Source organism: Epinephelus moara, chromosome 14, assembly GCF_006386435.1.
Source record: "Epinephelus moara isolate mb chromosome 14, YSFRI_EMoa_1.0, whole genome shotgun sequence".
In the NCBI taxonomy this organism is placed as follows: domain Eukaryota; kingdom Metazoa; phylum Chordata; class Actinopteri; order Perciformes; family Serranidae; genus Epinephelus; species Epinephelus moara.
Genome location: NC_065519.1, coordinates 26,398,612 through 26,415,777, shown reverse-complemented (window position 1 = coordinate 26,415,777; position 17,166 = coordinate 26,398,612). Strand labels below are relative to the sequence as shown.

The following is a 17,166-nucleotide window of genomic DNA, read 5'->3' as shown; positions in this document are numbered from 1 at the left end:
TTATTTACACTTGTGCCTATAAAAGCTCAAATATCAAACTCAACTCTCATTCTGTCCAAATGCCAACCGTGTTTCCTTTAAAACTGAAAAAAATGTTGTTCACAATAATGGTTGGAAAATAGAAATATAATATATAGGTACAGTTTTAGGAATATTTGTATAAGACGAAGTTGCAAAATATGAAAATGAAACTGACCTTCTCAGTAACAGAAAGGCTGTGGTATAAAAAGGTGAGAGTTGAGTAATGACAGTTTCCTCCGACAGGTGGCGCGAGACAATATTTCCTCATTGGGAGGCGGGCTTTAGCCTCTCTGCGCCAATCACAAGCAGCTGAGGTCAAAGTTGAAGGGTTGAATCCAATATGGCGGCTAACAAACGAGTGCTGTATGTTGGTAAGTTAGTGTTACTTTTCATAAAAATACGTTAATATTGCGTTGTTTCGGTAAATCTAGCGAACGTATTAAAGAGAATACGTTTTAAATAATACAACGAAACACAACTAAATATGTATAAGTTCAGATAATATGAATAAAACTCTGATACGGAAAGTTTTAGCCGGTGAAACTTAAAAGCGTCACCTGAAAACATGGCAACTTTGTTAATTTAAAACTTCGTACAGTTTCCTCGACGCCTTGAGTAAAGTTGTTAATGAACTCTGTACAAGCTGTAATTAAACATAAATAAACTTCAGCCTCGGGAACTCAGGACTCCTTTGGTTCCTCATGTACCTTGAACGTAGCACGCAAACCTGTCCCGTTATCCTCTGCTTATGAAGTATACACACAAATATTTCTTCATTGTTAATTTTATATGACATGTCAGTAGTAAACATACTGTCCATCAGCTCAGTGTCAGTATGGTGTGTTTGTGTCAGGTGGCCTTGCAGAGGAGGTGGATGAGAAGGTGTTACATGCAGCTTTCATTCCGTTTGGAGACATCACAGACATCCAGATACCATTAGACTATGAAACAGGTAAGATCAGGAGTTTTCTGTCAGTTTTCCTGAATGCTTACACACTAACAGCGATTCTTGCAGCACTTTCTGTGCAACCAGTAACACTTGTAGTCAATGCATTTATCAAGTGTGTAGGTTCTCTGCTTTATCTCTGCTTGCCAGTGTCTTCTCCACACTGACACATGGTGTGAAAACAGTTTTAGATATTGAGTTCACTTGCAAAGCAGAGCTTGAGCACTATAAATAGAAAACAGGTAAACATTTGGACAACAGTGGGGGCCAATATTGGACAGAGATGCAGAGGAAGTATTATGACCAGAGCCACAAATAAGGGCCCATTTAGTCTGTTTTTCTGCTCTTTTTTTCTAACCTAAATGTTTTTGATTTTCTATCGCTGTGCTTTTAGGAGTAATAGGATGGTTAGCAAAAAAACGTCCCCCTTATTTGTACTGATAGTGTGTTATGTGTGGATACACATTTATACTTCACACATTTGGATACATTTGTGAATGCAAAACTCTAAGCAGACTGCTATGCCCCGCACACAGAAAAATCAAAAGCCACAAGTGTTTTGCATTTACACTATCAGTGTGTAGTTAGTGCTCCATGTGCTTATTCAAAGGAATGTTTGTGTGTACTGTATTGATGCAAAAACACAAGAGTTTAAAGAGTTTTGCAAGAATGCTTTGGTTTTGCGAGAGATGTATAATGTTTTGCTGGTTTGGTGTAAAGTTTTTGCAAAAATATTCCCTAAGCAGTCACAACAAAATGTAATGTAAGTAGGGCTGCCGCGATTAGTCGACTAATCGATGACTAATCCACTATTCAAATAATCGGTGACTATTTTAGTAGTCGACTAATCAGTTTGAGACATTTTTCATAGAAAAGTACTATAAAAGTACCCCAAAATACTCTTATTACAGCTTCTTACGTTCAAATATTGGCAGCTTTACACACTCTCCCGTGACAGTGAACTAAAACCCTTCGGCATGAGTATGAAACAAAACATTAGATGACGTAATTTTGGGGTTTGGGCGAGACAGACCAACATTTTTCAACATTTTAACACATTTTTCAATGAAATGATTAGTCAACTAATCGAAGAAATAATCGACAGATTAGTCGACAATGAAAATAATCGTTAGTGACAGCCCTAGATGTAAGTGACAGTAACTCCACTTTTTCTGTGTAACAGTGTAAACAGTGTGGGTAATATGAATATTAATCTGTATTAATGTGTCTTATGTTCTGTTTTCAGAAAAGCACAGAGGATTTGCGTTCATTGAGTTTGAATTGGCAGAGGTATGTATTGGTTATAGCACTGAAGTACACACTTAATGCTGCAATATTCTGATGATACACAAATTAAGACAACACTAATTCTTTATGAAAATCTCCATTAGTTAATATTACTTTAACTGCTAATTACTTTAACCTGAATAAGGTCACGTTCAGACTACAGATGTTGAACATGTACACACCGTAACTGAACTACAATACTATCTCAAATTTAACTGAATTTCCAAACATACAGTAATCCATCTGCTTGCTAACAAATGTACTTTAAGGTACAGTCATTAAATGTAAAAAATGTACTTAGTGTATACAATAATATTAACACACAAGAAGGATGATGTTCGTTGTGTAAGAGGGGCGATTCCCATTTATTAATATGGCCGTGCTCTTGCATTTAAACAGGATAAGAACTGAATACACTTATCAGCATCCTTTATACACAGTTTTCTGGAATTAGTGCAGGCACAATATCAAATTTTCACCACACCATTATCACGGCAAAAAGAGTTTACAGTAACTATAATATAATGATAGCTATAAAAAAAATTGAAAATAATAATAATGTTATCAGTAAAATCCATCTTTAGCTTGTGCTGTTTGTATTTCTTTTTTTCTTTTTTTTTTTCTTGGTAAATGACTTACATTAAAATATGAGTATAAGGAGACAGAGAGTCTGTAACCACAACTGTACAAAAGTGTACAAATCCAGCAATTACACTTAATAAATAGTGAGAGGAAATCAGGTGTTGCTCCAGGAAGGAGACAAAGAGAGAACAGAAAGAAATGGAAATGATTTAAGAGGCACTGGATTATTTAGACAATATTATCACATCTGTTTTATCAACATGATATTGATATTTCATTTTTAAATACTCATGGTTATCATCAGTACCAGTATATCACAACACCTCTAATTGGAATGCTGTCTCTGGTGATGGATTCAGTGTAAACATGGTTGGTTATTGACGCATAATGAGGACTTCAATGGTAACTATTTCTGTGCTCTTAACCAATATATTGTCTTTGTCTCCTGTAGGATGCTGCAGCAGCTATTGATAACATGGTAAGTTTTATTTCTGTTTCAGAGACCTAGTCGTTGTGAGTTTACCCCAGAGATCCAGCAGATGAGCTTCCTGTTTTAACATTTGATGTTTTTGTTCTTTTTCTCTGTAAGAATGAGTCTGAGCTTTTTGGTCGGACTATCCGGGTCAACACCGCCAAGCCCATGAGAATCAAAGAAGGTTCTTCTCGACCAGGTGATTGACGAAAACTTGTTTATAAAAGCCTCTGCGTGGACAGTAGTTGAAATCATTGGTTCTGATTTTGACTCTGACTTTCCCATCAGTGTGGTCGGATGATGACTGGCTGAAGAAGTTCTCAGGGAAGACCTCAGAGGAGGCTGAGGCGGAGACAGCGGGTAGCGAGACAACCAACACTGCAACACAGGAAGTGAGATAGCTTTCCTAGCTTGCAATGATGCCCCTGACTCTTATTTATGTTTAGATAGTGACATAAGTATAATTTGTGTTTGTAGGACGAACCCCCAGCTAAAAAGGGCAGAGTTAATCCTCAGGTCTACATGGACATCAAGATTGGAAACAAGCCGGCAGGAAGACTACGCTTTCTTCTTCGGGCTGACATTGTTCCCATGACAGTAGGTGTGTATGCTGCAGGGCTTTTATCTTTAAATCTTTCTCAAAAATATATACTGTAGCTGCACAGGTTGGAAAACAAAATAATGTGTTGGCAAATATTGACACCAGCATCTTCTCTTATATCTCATAGAGAATTTCCGCTGCCTGTGCACGCATGAGAAGGGCTTTGGCTTTAAGGGCAGCAGCTTCCATCGTATCATCCCTCAGTTTATGTGTCAAGGAGGAGACTTCACCAACCACAACGGCACTGGAGGCAAATCCATCTACGGACGAAAGTTTGATGATGAAAACTTTGTCCTCAAACACACCGCGCCAGGTGAGGAGTTTCGTGTGGAGTCTGTGGACTCTGTGATTGAGCATGAAGGTTCACTAGCAGATCCTGTGGATAACTGGCCAAATGTTGTCTCTCGTGCTCACAGGGCAGCTCTCCATGGCCAACTCTGGGCCAAACACTAACGGCTCGCAGTTCTTCATCACCACCGACAAAACAGACTGGCTGGATGGCAAACATGTGGTGTTTGGAGATCTGGTGGAGGGCATGGATGTGCTCCGTGCAATGGAGGTGAGGGACAAAAGGATTTACTGAGACTTAGAAACTTAACTTGACTATTATTACCCAGTGTAACCTTTAATCACATACATCACTATTTGCTTCTCGTTATTACTACATGTGAATAAATATACATGTGTACAACAATAACCAAAATTTGTAAACTGTTCAGCCCAGTCCAGACAAAAGATTTGCGACCAGACAAGTTGAAACAAGCAACTATGTGCAACGCACTATTTTGCAACGTTCTAAAAAACCTGCCAGTATACACCAATGCAACTAGATGAGGCAGTATCATCTCTTTGCAACAAATCTGTACTTCTGCTCTTTTTGCAGCTTTTCAGGCTTATTTTGTGGCTGAATATAATTTGTAGCTTCTTAACATATGAATGAGGACAGTGACAATGAGATACTGGGTACAGTTGCATTTGTAGTAGTGATGAAACGGTGAAAAATATAAACAAAATGAGCATCAGATGGACTGTATTCATAATAAATACGACAGTTATATAAGTAAGCAGTGCCAATTAGTTGTCAATGAGAATGTGTGTGTGTGTGAGGGGGCATAAGCACAAACAGCGAGCAGCAGCAGCGACACACCGTCTGACACCGGCACACCATGAGGACGGAGCACCTGCCACAGCAAGCAAATACGCTGTCTGTGGTCATTTTGACTTGACCTAGTATTTCACTTCAAGCCAGCTGGCTGTATAAACAGGTGACAAGCTTTACATTCCAAAACCGGCCGCTGGTGATTTGACCAGCTAAGTTGCAGGTGACGCCATCAGCCAGCTTGAGTCAAGTTCAGACTGCCAGTTTACACCGCTGCAACTTTTCTCTGCAACGTTCCGTAACAGTTGTGTCTCAAAGCAAATTCTTTGGTCTGAACTGGGCTTTAGAAATCGGCAGAAATATCTGTTGATTTACCGAATGCTGTTAAAAGTATTTGAACTTTTAACATGTGTATGTGGTGTGGGCACCTGGAAGCTAAGAGCAAAGATAGACTGTCCAGAATTACAAACATGGCCAGTAAGATTATTTGGAAAGAGAAACAACTGGACATATATAAAATGCAGGTGTAACAAAAAGCCCAAAGACACATTTCACCCGCTTTTTAAAGTATTCATAAAATTGCCCTCAGGATGACGCAGTGCTGCTGTAGCAACCAGGAACATTTACAAATCTTTGATACCAAATGTAATAACTTTGCTAAATTTGTAACCACCATTCATACTGAAATACATACACGTCTTGTTGTCTGTACTGTGAATGTTTTGTTATTTATTGTATGTGTTGTGGCCTTATTATGATGTGCAAATTTCCACATTGTGGACAATAAAGATTATTATTATTACTATTGTTACTACTACCACCACCACCACTATCATTATTATCATCAGTATCATCAGTAGTAGTATTAATGAATTTTTAGGGATGACATCAAGTTAATTTTATTTCAGTTGCAAAAATAGGAAGATATTTGTGATCTGGATTATAAACCTGGAAGTCAAACATCTGTCTGGGCTTTATGTTATATTGATAATTGCTGATCATGTTGTTATAAAAGCTTGTAAAAGGTGAAGATAATAAAGCTCAATTTCAGTAAGTATTTGCTGTGTCGTTAATTGTGTTTTCTCTCTGCAGGCTCAGGGAAATAAAGACGGCAAGCCGAAGCAGAAAGTCATCATCTCTGACTGTGGAGAATATGTGTGAACGAAAACGAAGCGCGTGCTTGTTTGTATTTGTCTGCGGAGACAGTGTGTCTGAGAGTGTTTTCATGGTCTTTTGTACTTTGAATACACGTCATCTGCCATGTAAATATTTCAATTAACACCCTTTTTTTATAAAAAGAAACCACAGATTGATGTCTTTTACTTTGTGTAAATTAAATGTAACATTGATTTGCTGATTGTTGGCTGACCCCGTTAGAGCTGCATAATTACCTATTTGTAGCACATATTTTCTTTATTCATTTTAAGTTTAAAAAAAGGAACCTGTTGTCAAAAGTTTTTGCAAAAAAAATAAAAAAAAATTTGTTAATAAAATTTGAGTTCAAACACTTTTTTTAAAAAATTTTTTTATTTTATTTATTCAACAGGGACAGTGCACACCTACTTAGCTGTACCAGTTAGCTATACACTAATTTTCATCTGTAGTCCTGGGCAGGAAATAGAATAATGTCTACTAAATGACACCTCAAATCATGCAAACAAAAATATGTATATTAATTGGATTTCAAGTAAGTGGTCACGTGCAGGGAGTTTCTGCAAATGATCTTAAAGTAATTAAATAAATACGAGAATCAAACGTTAACCTCTCTCCTCACTTCATTGGACAAACAAGTATTTGGTGCAGTGAAGCAGCCACACCTGAGCAGGTTAAGTGGGGAAAAGAAATGTCAGGCGATCAACTCCACCCCCTCCACTCCCGTGCTGTTGAGAAATCTACCCAGATTCTCATCGGTGAGGTTCATCCCGAAGCCTGTTCCTCCGCTTCGACACTGAGGCGAAACAACAGCGTTTAAACTGTAAGTATTCAGATCAATATATGAAGTACGGAATCGGACAATAGCGCGAAGCTGTTCGGATTTAGTAGGTTTTTAGACGTGGATATTGTGGATACGCGCATTTACGCACGGAAAGTACAAACTTTAACGCGTTTACTGTAGTCGCTGAGAAGTGTATGGCTGATTGAGTAAGTGTTGTTTGACAGTGTTTCAGCACAGCGACGAATTTAAAAGTTATTGCTTGTATAGTGAGAAAGTCTGCTGTTAAATAAACGTTTTCGGGTAACTTAAGGCGCTCAGGTTGCTCTTTTTTCTTTTATGTCTTTGCCTTAAAGATATGTAAACACATGAATGTATATGCTAATAACCCCGCTCCACCTTAGTATTTTTTCTTTGTTGTCTTAGTCTTCTACATCTGTGACATGGCTCTTTTCTTTTTCCTCCAGGCTGGTAGATGCCTGAGTTTTGTCTGTACTGTTTCAGCTTGAAAAGAGCTTCCTCTGTCTTCCATCAGCAGGAAGAGAAGGCAGACTGTGAACAAACCTCGTCATGAACTGGGCATTCCTCCAGGGCCTCCTCAGTGGGGTGAACAAGTACTCCACAGCCTTCGGCCGAGTTTGGCTCTCTATCGTCTTCCTCTTCAGGGTCATGGTGTTTGTGGTGGCGGCGGAGAAGGTATGGGGCGACGAACAGAAAGACTTCAAATGCAACACGGCTCAGCCTGGGTGCCACAACGTCTGCTACGACCACTTCTTCCCTGTCTCCCACGTCCGCCTGTGGGCCCTGCAGCTCATCTTCGTCACCTGCCCCTCTCTCCTGGTGGTGATGCACGTAGCCTACAGGGACGACAGGGAGCGGAAACACCGGCTCAAGTACGGCGAGAACTGCCACCGCCTCTACCAGAACACGGGCAAGAAGCGTGGGGGCCTGTGGTGGACCTATGTCCTTACTTTGGTCTTCAAAATAGGTGTGGATGCCACCTTCGTCTACCTCCTGTACCACATCTACGAGGGTTATGACTTCCCCTCGCTCATCAAGTGTGAACAGAAGCCGTGTCCCAACAAGGTGGACTGCTTCATCGCTCGGCCCACCGAGAAACGAATCTTCACCATCTTCATGGTGGTCACCAGCCTGGCATGCATCTTCCTCTCTGTCTTAGAAATCCTCTACCTGGTTGGGAAACGCTGCCATGAATGTTTCAGCTCAGTCCAGAACTCTCGCCAGGTCATGACCAACACACTGTCCAGCGGAAGCAACTTGATGGACTCAAACAATCTAAAGGGGACGTGCAAATCCACCCCTGAAACGCCTGCTCCTTCATACTGCGTTGCCATATCTTGAGATAACGGCAATAAAGGCAAAGACTTAATTAAGAACAATGTCATGGGAAAGGAAATGTGCCTCTCCCCCCTCCACAGGCACTTCCCTCATAGACTTGTCAGCAGACATTTGTGTACTCAGACTCTGAACTGCTACTGAGGTAGTTCTTTACTGTTATAATGTTCACTGTCAGAGAAATCCTGGACCACGATGCATATGTGTCATAGATCTGGAATGTGCTCACAATTGTGGGTTTGGGTCGGAGTATTTACAGAGACTTTTGTACAGACGAAGTTCTGCAGCCCTGGCAGAGAAAATCAAGTTTGTGTGATTCAGAATTAGCCTTGAAACCAGCTATGAGTCACTCCATGGTTAGGAGATGGTTTTACAAACACATGTGGTTTTCTGTGTAAAGTTTTCCTCCTGCTCTGCGCCCAACCCTGAAATACTTAGTTCAGGCTGTTCAACGTCTTTTCCCTTCACTCACATGTTTACATTTGACTCTTGTGAATACTTTATTTATCAAAAAGGTTTGAAAGATACTGCTGTTGTGCATGTTGCTGCTCTGACCTGTTTTTAAAGTGCTTCCTGTATACAGGGAGGAGAGAGCGATGAAGTCCAAATGCAGTGTTGTAAACACAGTTGTTAATAATATCAGGATGTCTCACAGTGCTGAGGTGCAGTGTGGCTGCACAGATGTTAATAATATTTTTCATTAAAGATGATATTTTCATGTTTTGAAAACGTGTTTTTTTCATGTTTTTTAAGACAGTTTAGAAAAGCCCATACACAGCAGTGCACACGCCATTTGTCATAACAAATGCTGTAAGAGAAAATGTGTCTAAGCATAGGAAGTAGAAGAACAATGTAAGCCAAAGGGTTTGTTGATTCTGCACAAGTTCTGTGGTTTGACAAAGATCTCCCACTTTCCTCCTTCTTCCACTTTTTCCATGTGTTTCATAAAGCCCTCCCCCCTCATCAGCGCACAGATTGCTCTGTTGCTAAGAGCAGCTCCCTCATTGTTTGGGTAGATTGGTACGTTAAGACGGGCAAAGGAGGAGTCTCCCACCCCTCAGTTTGAATCACCCGTGTTGACGAGTGTGGACCCACCCAGTGCAGGAATTTGTCTGTCAGTGCCGCCTCTGAATGGATGACTCCAGTATTTACACTACAACCTTCCATAGAAGTGATATAGTGAGAATGAATACTCATATTTTCTTCTTCTTCTCTTGTGGAGCCAGTTGGATATTTTTAATTCGCTCTGCTGAGGTTTGGAGATATCTGCCTCCACCTCAATACCACAGAAGAGAATAAATATAGCTTGTGCTGCTCGGAGCAATAAACTATGACATTTTTAAAAACTCAAACAGCAAAGTGTTTTTAAACAAACGATGAAAAGATAATCCGCAGGCACCTCTGTTAACAGATGTCACTTGAACCATTAATATCTATGTCAGGTGACGGTAGTTCCGATGAACTCTTAACAAGAGAGGTCTGTGGATTATCATGGTATAACCAGGGCCCTGTTTTCAGGAAAGACAAGCTGCTGCCGAAAAGTAATTTTTCATCTCCACTGTGTTTGATGGCAGCAGGAATGTCACAGATGGATATCTGAATGCACAATGAGGAAGTGGAAAACTAGGTATTTGTGGATGATTTGAGACTCAAGAGAACTTTATTGTCTACACATCCATGTACAAGAACACAGTATGGATAGAATTTTCCTTATCTGAGGGCCAGTGGGGCAACAATTAAAGCTCTCAATTCAAGTGTTACGTCAGATATGAAGTGCAACAAGCTCTGAAAAAATAAACAAGCTCCAGTGTGCGCAGTCTCTTTGTCTTTATTGTTTGTCAAGGCTGACAGGGTGGTTCCTCACATGAAGCTGACTATCACTCTCTTTTCAAGATCCTCCCAACACTTTTCAGGCAGTATTCCTCCTCTCGTCCCTGCCTTCTCTGCGCTGGTACATTTCCTTCCTTTCACAGTACCACCCCTGATAAGTAATGTGTTTATCCTGTTTGTGTTGGTCGGTCTTGTTGAGACTTGCGGCTGGCAGCGGTTGAGTCATTGGGACACATTCCTTCCAGGTGTGTCCTGGCCAACTGCCTGGACCAGTTCTTCATCTGGAGGCGAGAGACAACTCTTTTTTCCCTCCCCCCCCTCTCTCTGAAATGCAATTACTGTCAGATGAACTGCTTTAAATGCTGCACTTACAGATGTTCATGTGCCCGGGCTTTATGGCACAGATGAATTTTCCTGAAAAGCACAGCTGCAGCTGATACTTCTAACAATACTCTGAGAGTTTTAGCTCATGGCTGCAAGACTTCGAGATGCAGTGTTTAAATTTAGAGGCGCCATAACCAAGGGTGTAAGTTTTATTTCAACATGAGACCATGCTGGAAGAGGGATCCCTCCTCAGTTGCTCCTCCTGAGGTTTCTACCATGTTTTTTCTCTGTTAAAGGTTTATTTTGGGGAGTTTCTTCTTATCTGCTGTGAGGGTCCAAGGATAGAGGGATGTTGTATGCTGTAAGGCCCTCTGAGGCAAATTGTGACTGTGATATTGGGCTTCATAAATAAAATTGAATTGAACTGAATATTTTTTTGCACATCAAACACTTTATTTCTTACATTCTTGTGAATTTTATGGACCAGTTTGTGCCTTTTCTGCATCACTTGTCATCTGAATCAAAAGACCAGTGCCATTTTTTATGTTTTTATTGATAGGGACAAATGCACATGCTCTAAATCTTAAAGGGGAACTAATGTTTTTTTCAACCTGGGTTCTATTTTCCGATCTACTTTTGTCTAAATGAATGATAGGATGTTCAATATTTTACATTTCTCCAGTACGAAGCTAGGGCTGACCTGCCTGCAGCCCGTGAGCATGCGCAATATTAAATAATAGGGCACTGGGACAGCGTCAAAAAACGTCGGCTCAGATTGTTAGTATAATTATCCGACAACATAACAGAAAGGAGAAATGAAGGTGTGTGTTTACCTTTAGCTGGATTCGGACATGTTCCTCTGCCTGTTGCAATTTTAGTATATGTGCTACCGAAGTAACACTGCTCTCTCTCTCTCCTCGTCTGCTTTTCAGTTTCAATGAGCTCTGCATCTGTGTACGTCCGTGTACGTCCGTGTTCTAATAAATATGGTCCATCCAGATCCAGTTGGTCAAAATCGGGTAAAAATTCAGACATGTTTGTTGTGGCAAGTCAAAACACTCACTCAGAGAGTGAAGGTCTGGCTCTGAAATCTCAGGTCTCGCGATATTTGAGTTGTTGCAGGAAGTTATCGCTGGAGTGACCTTATAAACGCGAGGAATTACTCTGTTTACATTAATCATGGCTGACTTTTTACCCGATTTTGACCAACTGGATCTGGATGAGACATTTGAATTTGATGACCGCCCGTATTTATTTGAACACGGAGAACACTGACGTACACACACGCAGAACTCATTGAAACTGAAGAGCGGACGAGGAGAGAGAGGGAGCAGTGTTACTTCGGTAGCACATATACTAAAATTGCAACAGGCAGAGGAACATGTCCGAATCCAGCTAAAGGTAAACACAGACATTCATTTCTCCTTTCCGTTATGTTGTCGGATAATTACCCTAACAATCCGAGCCTATCTGTGTGAAAAAAATCCACTTTTAGTGGACGCATTTTGACGTTGTTTGACACTGTTCCAGTGCCCTATTATTTAATATAGCATGTGCTCACGGGGTGCAGGCAGGTCAGCCCTAGCTTCGTACTGGAGAAATGTAAAATATTGAACATCCTATCACTCATTTAGACAAAAGTAGATCGGAAAATAGGGCCCAGGTTGAAAAAAACATTAGTTCCCCTTTAAGGGGGACGTGTCACCTGCATCCCCCCCTGACATTTACACCTATCGCCAAAACTATAAAATTCTCTTTATAGCTTTACTTTTCACTCATGACGACAGATAAATTCAGTCTTTTATATCATAAAATGTGTTTATTATGTGCACACAGATGAAAATATAACAAACAATCTCTAAATGCATTCAAAGATGTAAAAGTACTATTTAATTACTTGTGTAACCATAATTACTTCAAACATTATATTTTTGTGTTATTTATTAATGGGTGCATTATTTATATTTAAGTAGTATTAGATTCAGCATTATTGAGTTACTGGTAAATTATTTCATTGTCATTTATAGTACTTTGTATATTGTTTCATTTGTAATTTAATGTCCAATGTTTAAGCGGAGTCATTGTGTTTCCTTGGTTATGAGCTAATTAGATCCTACCTGCCCTTGTTTTGTGGGGACAGGTATGAGTGATACATAAGAGAGAGTAAGTGCCTTGTGCTTAACAGTGAAGGGAGGTTGCCGTACCCCCTAAGTTGGGATTTGGTAGTACTGTCTTGCCGTGTTGGTAAGAATTAAACGAAGAGGAAGAAATTAATGTTGTAGCCCACTTATTACCCACTACCCAGAAGACCTGGGGAACACCAACAATCAGCAAAAAATGGTTACACTTGTGGGTACCAGACAACTGAATTGCATTCCACATTTTAGTTTCACATCTCATTTTTTCAGCACTTTAACAACGTGAGGACAAAAAAACAGCAACTCAGCTTGATTATCACATTACCTAACTTTGCAGTCTGTGCATGTGCCATCTCACCACCTCTTACAACACAGCCTTATACTGTAAATTACAGTTATAATTCATGTTGTTCTTATAAAGCTTTTGGAGAGTGCTTCCTTTCCCTTTTAGAAATGTCGGGCTTAGTTGTGTCCCTGAAAGAAAAAGCCCAGTGAGACATTGTATGTGACTGTTACTGAGCAATACAAATAACTCTGACTTGACTTGACTCCAGACCGGTGATACATGAGTGAGTCTTTTATCCTTTCATATAATGTAAATACAGGATTCAATAGCTCTGAACACACACACCGGTCTGCAAGAACCGGCAGGCTCTGGCACAGCTATGGCATTCTGAGCAAGCTGATATTTTATTATGCTAACAGCATCTGAGGACTTAAATCCAACCGCAAACACCGCAAATGAGGGGCTGGGTTTTCCCTACAGAGCAGTAACACTGTACAGCGGTCTGATGGGTATCTGTATAGTGTAAGGAAAATAAGTTTGGTGGTGAAAGCAGGTGAAGAATGAAGTGGAGACAAAAGCTCGTGATCTGACAATGCGGATGAGCTTAAAAGCGCTCATGAACTGTGACAGTGTTATCTGAGTAGAGCTTGGCCTCAAAAAGAATGAAGGAAACACAATATGGGTTTTTTTGCACTGGTGTTCGTGTTGAGTAAAGAAGAAGGAATGGTTGTGCAGGAAATAAACTTAAGAGGAACAGGGAAACTGAATTGTTTTTCTCGTTACATTGTGACAAATTCACTCTAACTGAGCTCGCCACTTTGACCTCCTCTCCACCTGCCACCCCACCTTCCTCAGGTACCTACTACCCTCACAAAATCTCAGAGGAAATGTTGCCCAACACTTATCTTTTAGTCATACTTTGGGAAACCAGCAACCAGACAAGGGTTAGGACATGCACAACAACAAAAAATGCATTCACCTCAGGGTGTGTCTGCCTCTTACATCCTCCTGTGTGCAGTACTCAGAGGCACGTTGGGACAGGGACAAAGCACTTCCTGGAGACATGGAACACAAAAACAATGGATCTACATCTGTCGCCTCTAAACTTTATAATGATGAGAGAACACTTTGCCTCATTTGACCCTATCTAACAGGAGTTGGACCCTGGTGGTCCCCCATGAATCTGAACCATGTGTGGACTCAAATCCCCAAGGCTCTCATTGGTTTATCTGGTCCCAAACTTTATTGCTCACATGTACGCCCATGCTACAAATCCTATTCAAAGTAGCAGGAGATTATGTTAAGTGTGACAACAGTTATGCAAAATTATTTGCCACCAAACACTGGGGTGTGAGTGAGAGAGAAAGAGACAGAGAGAAGGAGGGAGGGAGGGAAGGGAGGGAGAGAGGAACATCTGGGGTAGTTCCAGTCTTTCGTCTTTAACCCCACCCACAGGCGCATTTCTCAACACTGCGCTCCTTTACCTGTCGAGGGGAACCAAATCTGTGCGTTAAAGGACGAAAACCACATTAAAGTGGCAAGAGACCACTTCGGAATATATGAAACCGCGTGTCTGTCAACTAATAATGGACTAATACTTCTTTCGGTAAGTGAAAACTCCGCTTTTGTGAACTTTTGATGTGTCTAAGATGAGTCAAGTTTCGTAAAGTTCGCGTCTCAGCCATTTGGAAACGATTCGCTGGCTTTTATACAGCAATCTATGAAACGATTAATAATCCTGGTGGTTGTAGAAGCGCCTCATGTCGGTAATGAGCCAATCCTATAAAAGACCATATGTCCAAATAACGCAAACAGCCCGTGCGTAAAAGGCTGTTTTTCTGAGAGCCGTACATGTTTAAATGGCTGCTTTTGTGTTAACACATGCAGTTCAGGCAGCTGATGGTATTTACTTTGTTTCTTAAATAAATATTTGATTTGAATTTGTAAAGTGGAAGTACTGCTTTCTGAAATATTCATAAACTCTGGGTGTGTTAATAACGTTGGTCCAACTTGTTTCCCTCAACGGTTTGGCTCGAGGCCTACTCACTAACTGTATGTTATTGTTAGTGGTTGTTTCTGGTAGGGCTGATAAATGAGGCCTGTGGGAGATGTTTTCACATTCAATCAGCTTTGGAAGAAAAATCAGAGATTTAAAAAAAGTCAGAATGAAAGGTTATGTGTGACTGAAGAGAGTGAAAGCAGGATTCTCAGCAGATAATGAAAACAGCTCACTCATTCCTCATTCTGCCTCATCCAGGTTCGAAGATAAACTACTACCAGCGAGAGAGGAACTCCAGAAAAGACGACTTTGACCGCCAGCCAAGGACATGGACTGGAAGACCTTCCAAGCCCTGCTCAGCGGGGTGAATAAATACTCCACCGCATTCGGGCGGGTATGGCTTTCTGTGGTGTTTGTGTTCAGGGTGATGGTGTACGTGGTGGCGGCAGAGCGAGTGTGGGGAGACGAGCAGAAGGACTTTGACTGCAATACCAAGCAGCCGGGCTGCGCCAACGTCTGCTACGACCACTTCTTCCCCATCTCCCACATCCGCCTGTGGGCCCTGCAGCTGATCTTCGTCACCTGCCCATCCTTCATGGTGGTCATGCACGTGGCGTACCGTGACGACCGTGAGCGCAAGCACAGGGCAAAGCATGGGGAGAACAGCAAGCTGTACAACAACACAGGCAAGAAGCACGGCGGCTTGTGGTGGACCTATCTGGTCAGCCTCTTCGTAAAGACGGGCATCGAGGTCTCCTTCCTCTACATCCTGCACCGTGTCTACGATAGCTTCTACCTGCCAAGACTGGTCAAGTGCGGCGTGGATCCTTGTCCCAACCTGGTGGACTGCTACATCGGCCACCCCACCGAGAAGAAGGTCTTCACCTACTTCATGGTCGGAGCGTCGGCCCTCTGCATCATCCTAAACATCTGTGAGATCATATATCTCATCTCCAAACGCATCGTGCGATGCGCGAACAAGGTCAAGAGGCGCAATCGCAACGTGGCCGTGCATCACGAGGACTACACCAACAAGGGCCCCTTTGACGACTGCGAAGTGAATACGTCGAGGCTGGACCTAAAGGACAAGCCTCCATCCTTTAGGAGTGCGTTCAAGGCTTCACTGCGGCCTGTATCTGCACTCAAACATGAGGAGAAGATTCGGGCCTCTGCCCCCAATCTGTCTCTTTCATGAGCTGAGGCTGACGATCAAGAGATCAGCAGTGCTTGGACTAGAACTCAATGACAAACCTCAGAAAACAGACTTAGAACTATGAGCCAAACTAAAGTATGTGTCAAACCCTGGAAGTTGAGTCATCAGTACTGGATTCATCCCGTGGGCGCCTGTGTTCACATCTCACAGACTCTTTTTTTGAGTGCATGAACTTTGGTTTCCAAGTCAACATACTCAATATTTACAAGTCAGCTAAAAAGCCAATTTGTTAATATGTTGGTTTTTGAATACAGCACAGGTCTGTGTGCCTTGTCAACATCACCCCTTCACCCGTATTAGCACATTCCTGTGAGGTTTCTGTCTTTCTTGCTATCTGAGTTTTGACAGGAGGGGAATGAACTGAAAGCTTCACTCGAGGAGGCAGGACACACCTGGCAGAGGAATTCACCCTCCCTGCCAGTGTATACAGTGGTGTGTCAGGGCTCTGTTGTCACTGGATGTTAGATGTACATTTCGGTGATCTCTTCTTTTGAAATGAACTGACACAATAGCTTTATGCTCACCATTTGTTGTCCTCATGACATTGACGAATGGTTAGCAATTCTCCATCGGAGTGTGGACGCTCCAAAGTCATATAGTTATGGCTGCGTAATACTTGAAGGTGTGCAAACTGGCCAAAAATGTTTAACTGCAGTTTTTTTTCTCAGATAAGCAACAAAATGTGTGTATCATTTACATATTTCTTTATCTAAAGCCTTGGCGGACATATGCTTGGTCTCAGGTTTATGCTGCACGGTCACGCTGTACATAGGCCGCCTGTGTGTTTTGACGTGCTTGTACACAAACTCGCCTAATCCAAGACCACTGTTGATTCAAAAAAGGCGAAAGGAATGCTGCTGTTTAATTCTGTGTTGGTAGAGCGGGAGCACAGAGGAGGAGTTCGGAAGAGAAGTCGCACAAACAGATGGCTCATTGAACATTTTTGCGAGTCCCTAATCGTCCACTGTGGACATCAGGTGGAATTGTATTTTATGCACTTGTTGTTAATAATGTCATTTTTACAAAACTAAATATATTAAATTTATTAAATGTGTGTTTGTTTGGTGTTTTAACTGTAA

The 17,166-nt window shown here is 41.4% G+C and overlaps 3 protein-coding genes across 5 annotated transcripts; all 3 read left to right on the top strand.

The window, feature by feature from the left end:
• Positions 1–322: 322 nt before the first annotated feature.
• ppie (peptidylprolyl isomerase E (cyclophilin E)) lies at positions 323–6,501 on the top strand. The gene is made up of 10 exons (XM_050061859.1): positions 323–392; positions 875–973; positions 2,214–2,257; positions 3,288–3,314; positions 3,426–3,507; positions 3,597–3,700; positions 3,786–3,909; positions 4,037–4,222; positions 4,326–4,468; positions 6,101–6,501. The coding sequence occupies exons 1-10, from the start codon at positions 362–364 to the stop codon at positions 6,167–6,169; spliced, it is 909 nt and encodes a 302-aa protein (XP_049917816.1). The 5' UTR covers positions 323–361; the 3' UTR covers positions 6,170–6,501.
• A 366-nt stretch (positions 6,502–6,867) lies between these two features.
• Positions 6,868–10,844, top strand: gjb10 (gap junction protein beta 10). 3 transcript variants are annotated; one of them, XM_050061860.1, is made up of 2 exons: positions 6,868–6,983; positions 7,409–10,844. In XM_050061860.1, the coding sequence occupies exon 2, from the start codon at positions 7,512–7,514 to the stop codon at positions 8,301–8,303; it is 792 nt and encodes a 263-aa protein (XP_049917817.1). In that variant the 5' UTR covers positions 6,868–6,983; positions 7,409–7,511; the 3' UTR covers positions 8,304–10,844. The 3 variants fall into 3 exon arrangements, with proteins under 3 accessions (XP_049917817.1, XP_049917818.1, XP_049917819.1); XM_050061861.1 differs by having other exon boundaries at positions 6,884–6,983; positions 7,477–10,844; XM_050061862.1 differs by having other exon boundaries at positions 6,901–6,983; positions 7,480–10,844.
• A 3,484-nt stretch (positions 10,845–14,328) lies between these two features.
• gjb3 (gap junction protein beta 3) lies at positions 14,329–17,135 on the top strand. The gene is made up of 2 exons (XM_050061796.1): positions 14,329–14,481; positions 15,133–17,135. Exon 2 carries the CDS (start codon positions 15,203–15,205, stop codon positions 16,067–16,069), a length of 867 nt encoding a protein of 288 aa, XP_049917753.1. The 5' UTR covers positions 14,329–14,481; positions 15,133–15,202; the 3' UTR covers positions 16,070–17,135.
• The last annotated feature ends 31 nt before the right edge of the window (positions 17,136–17,166 follow it).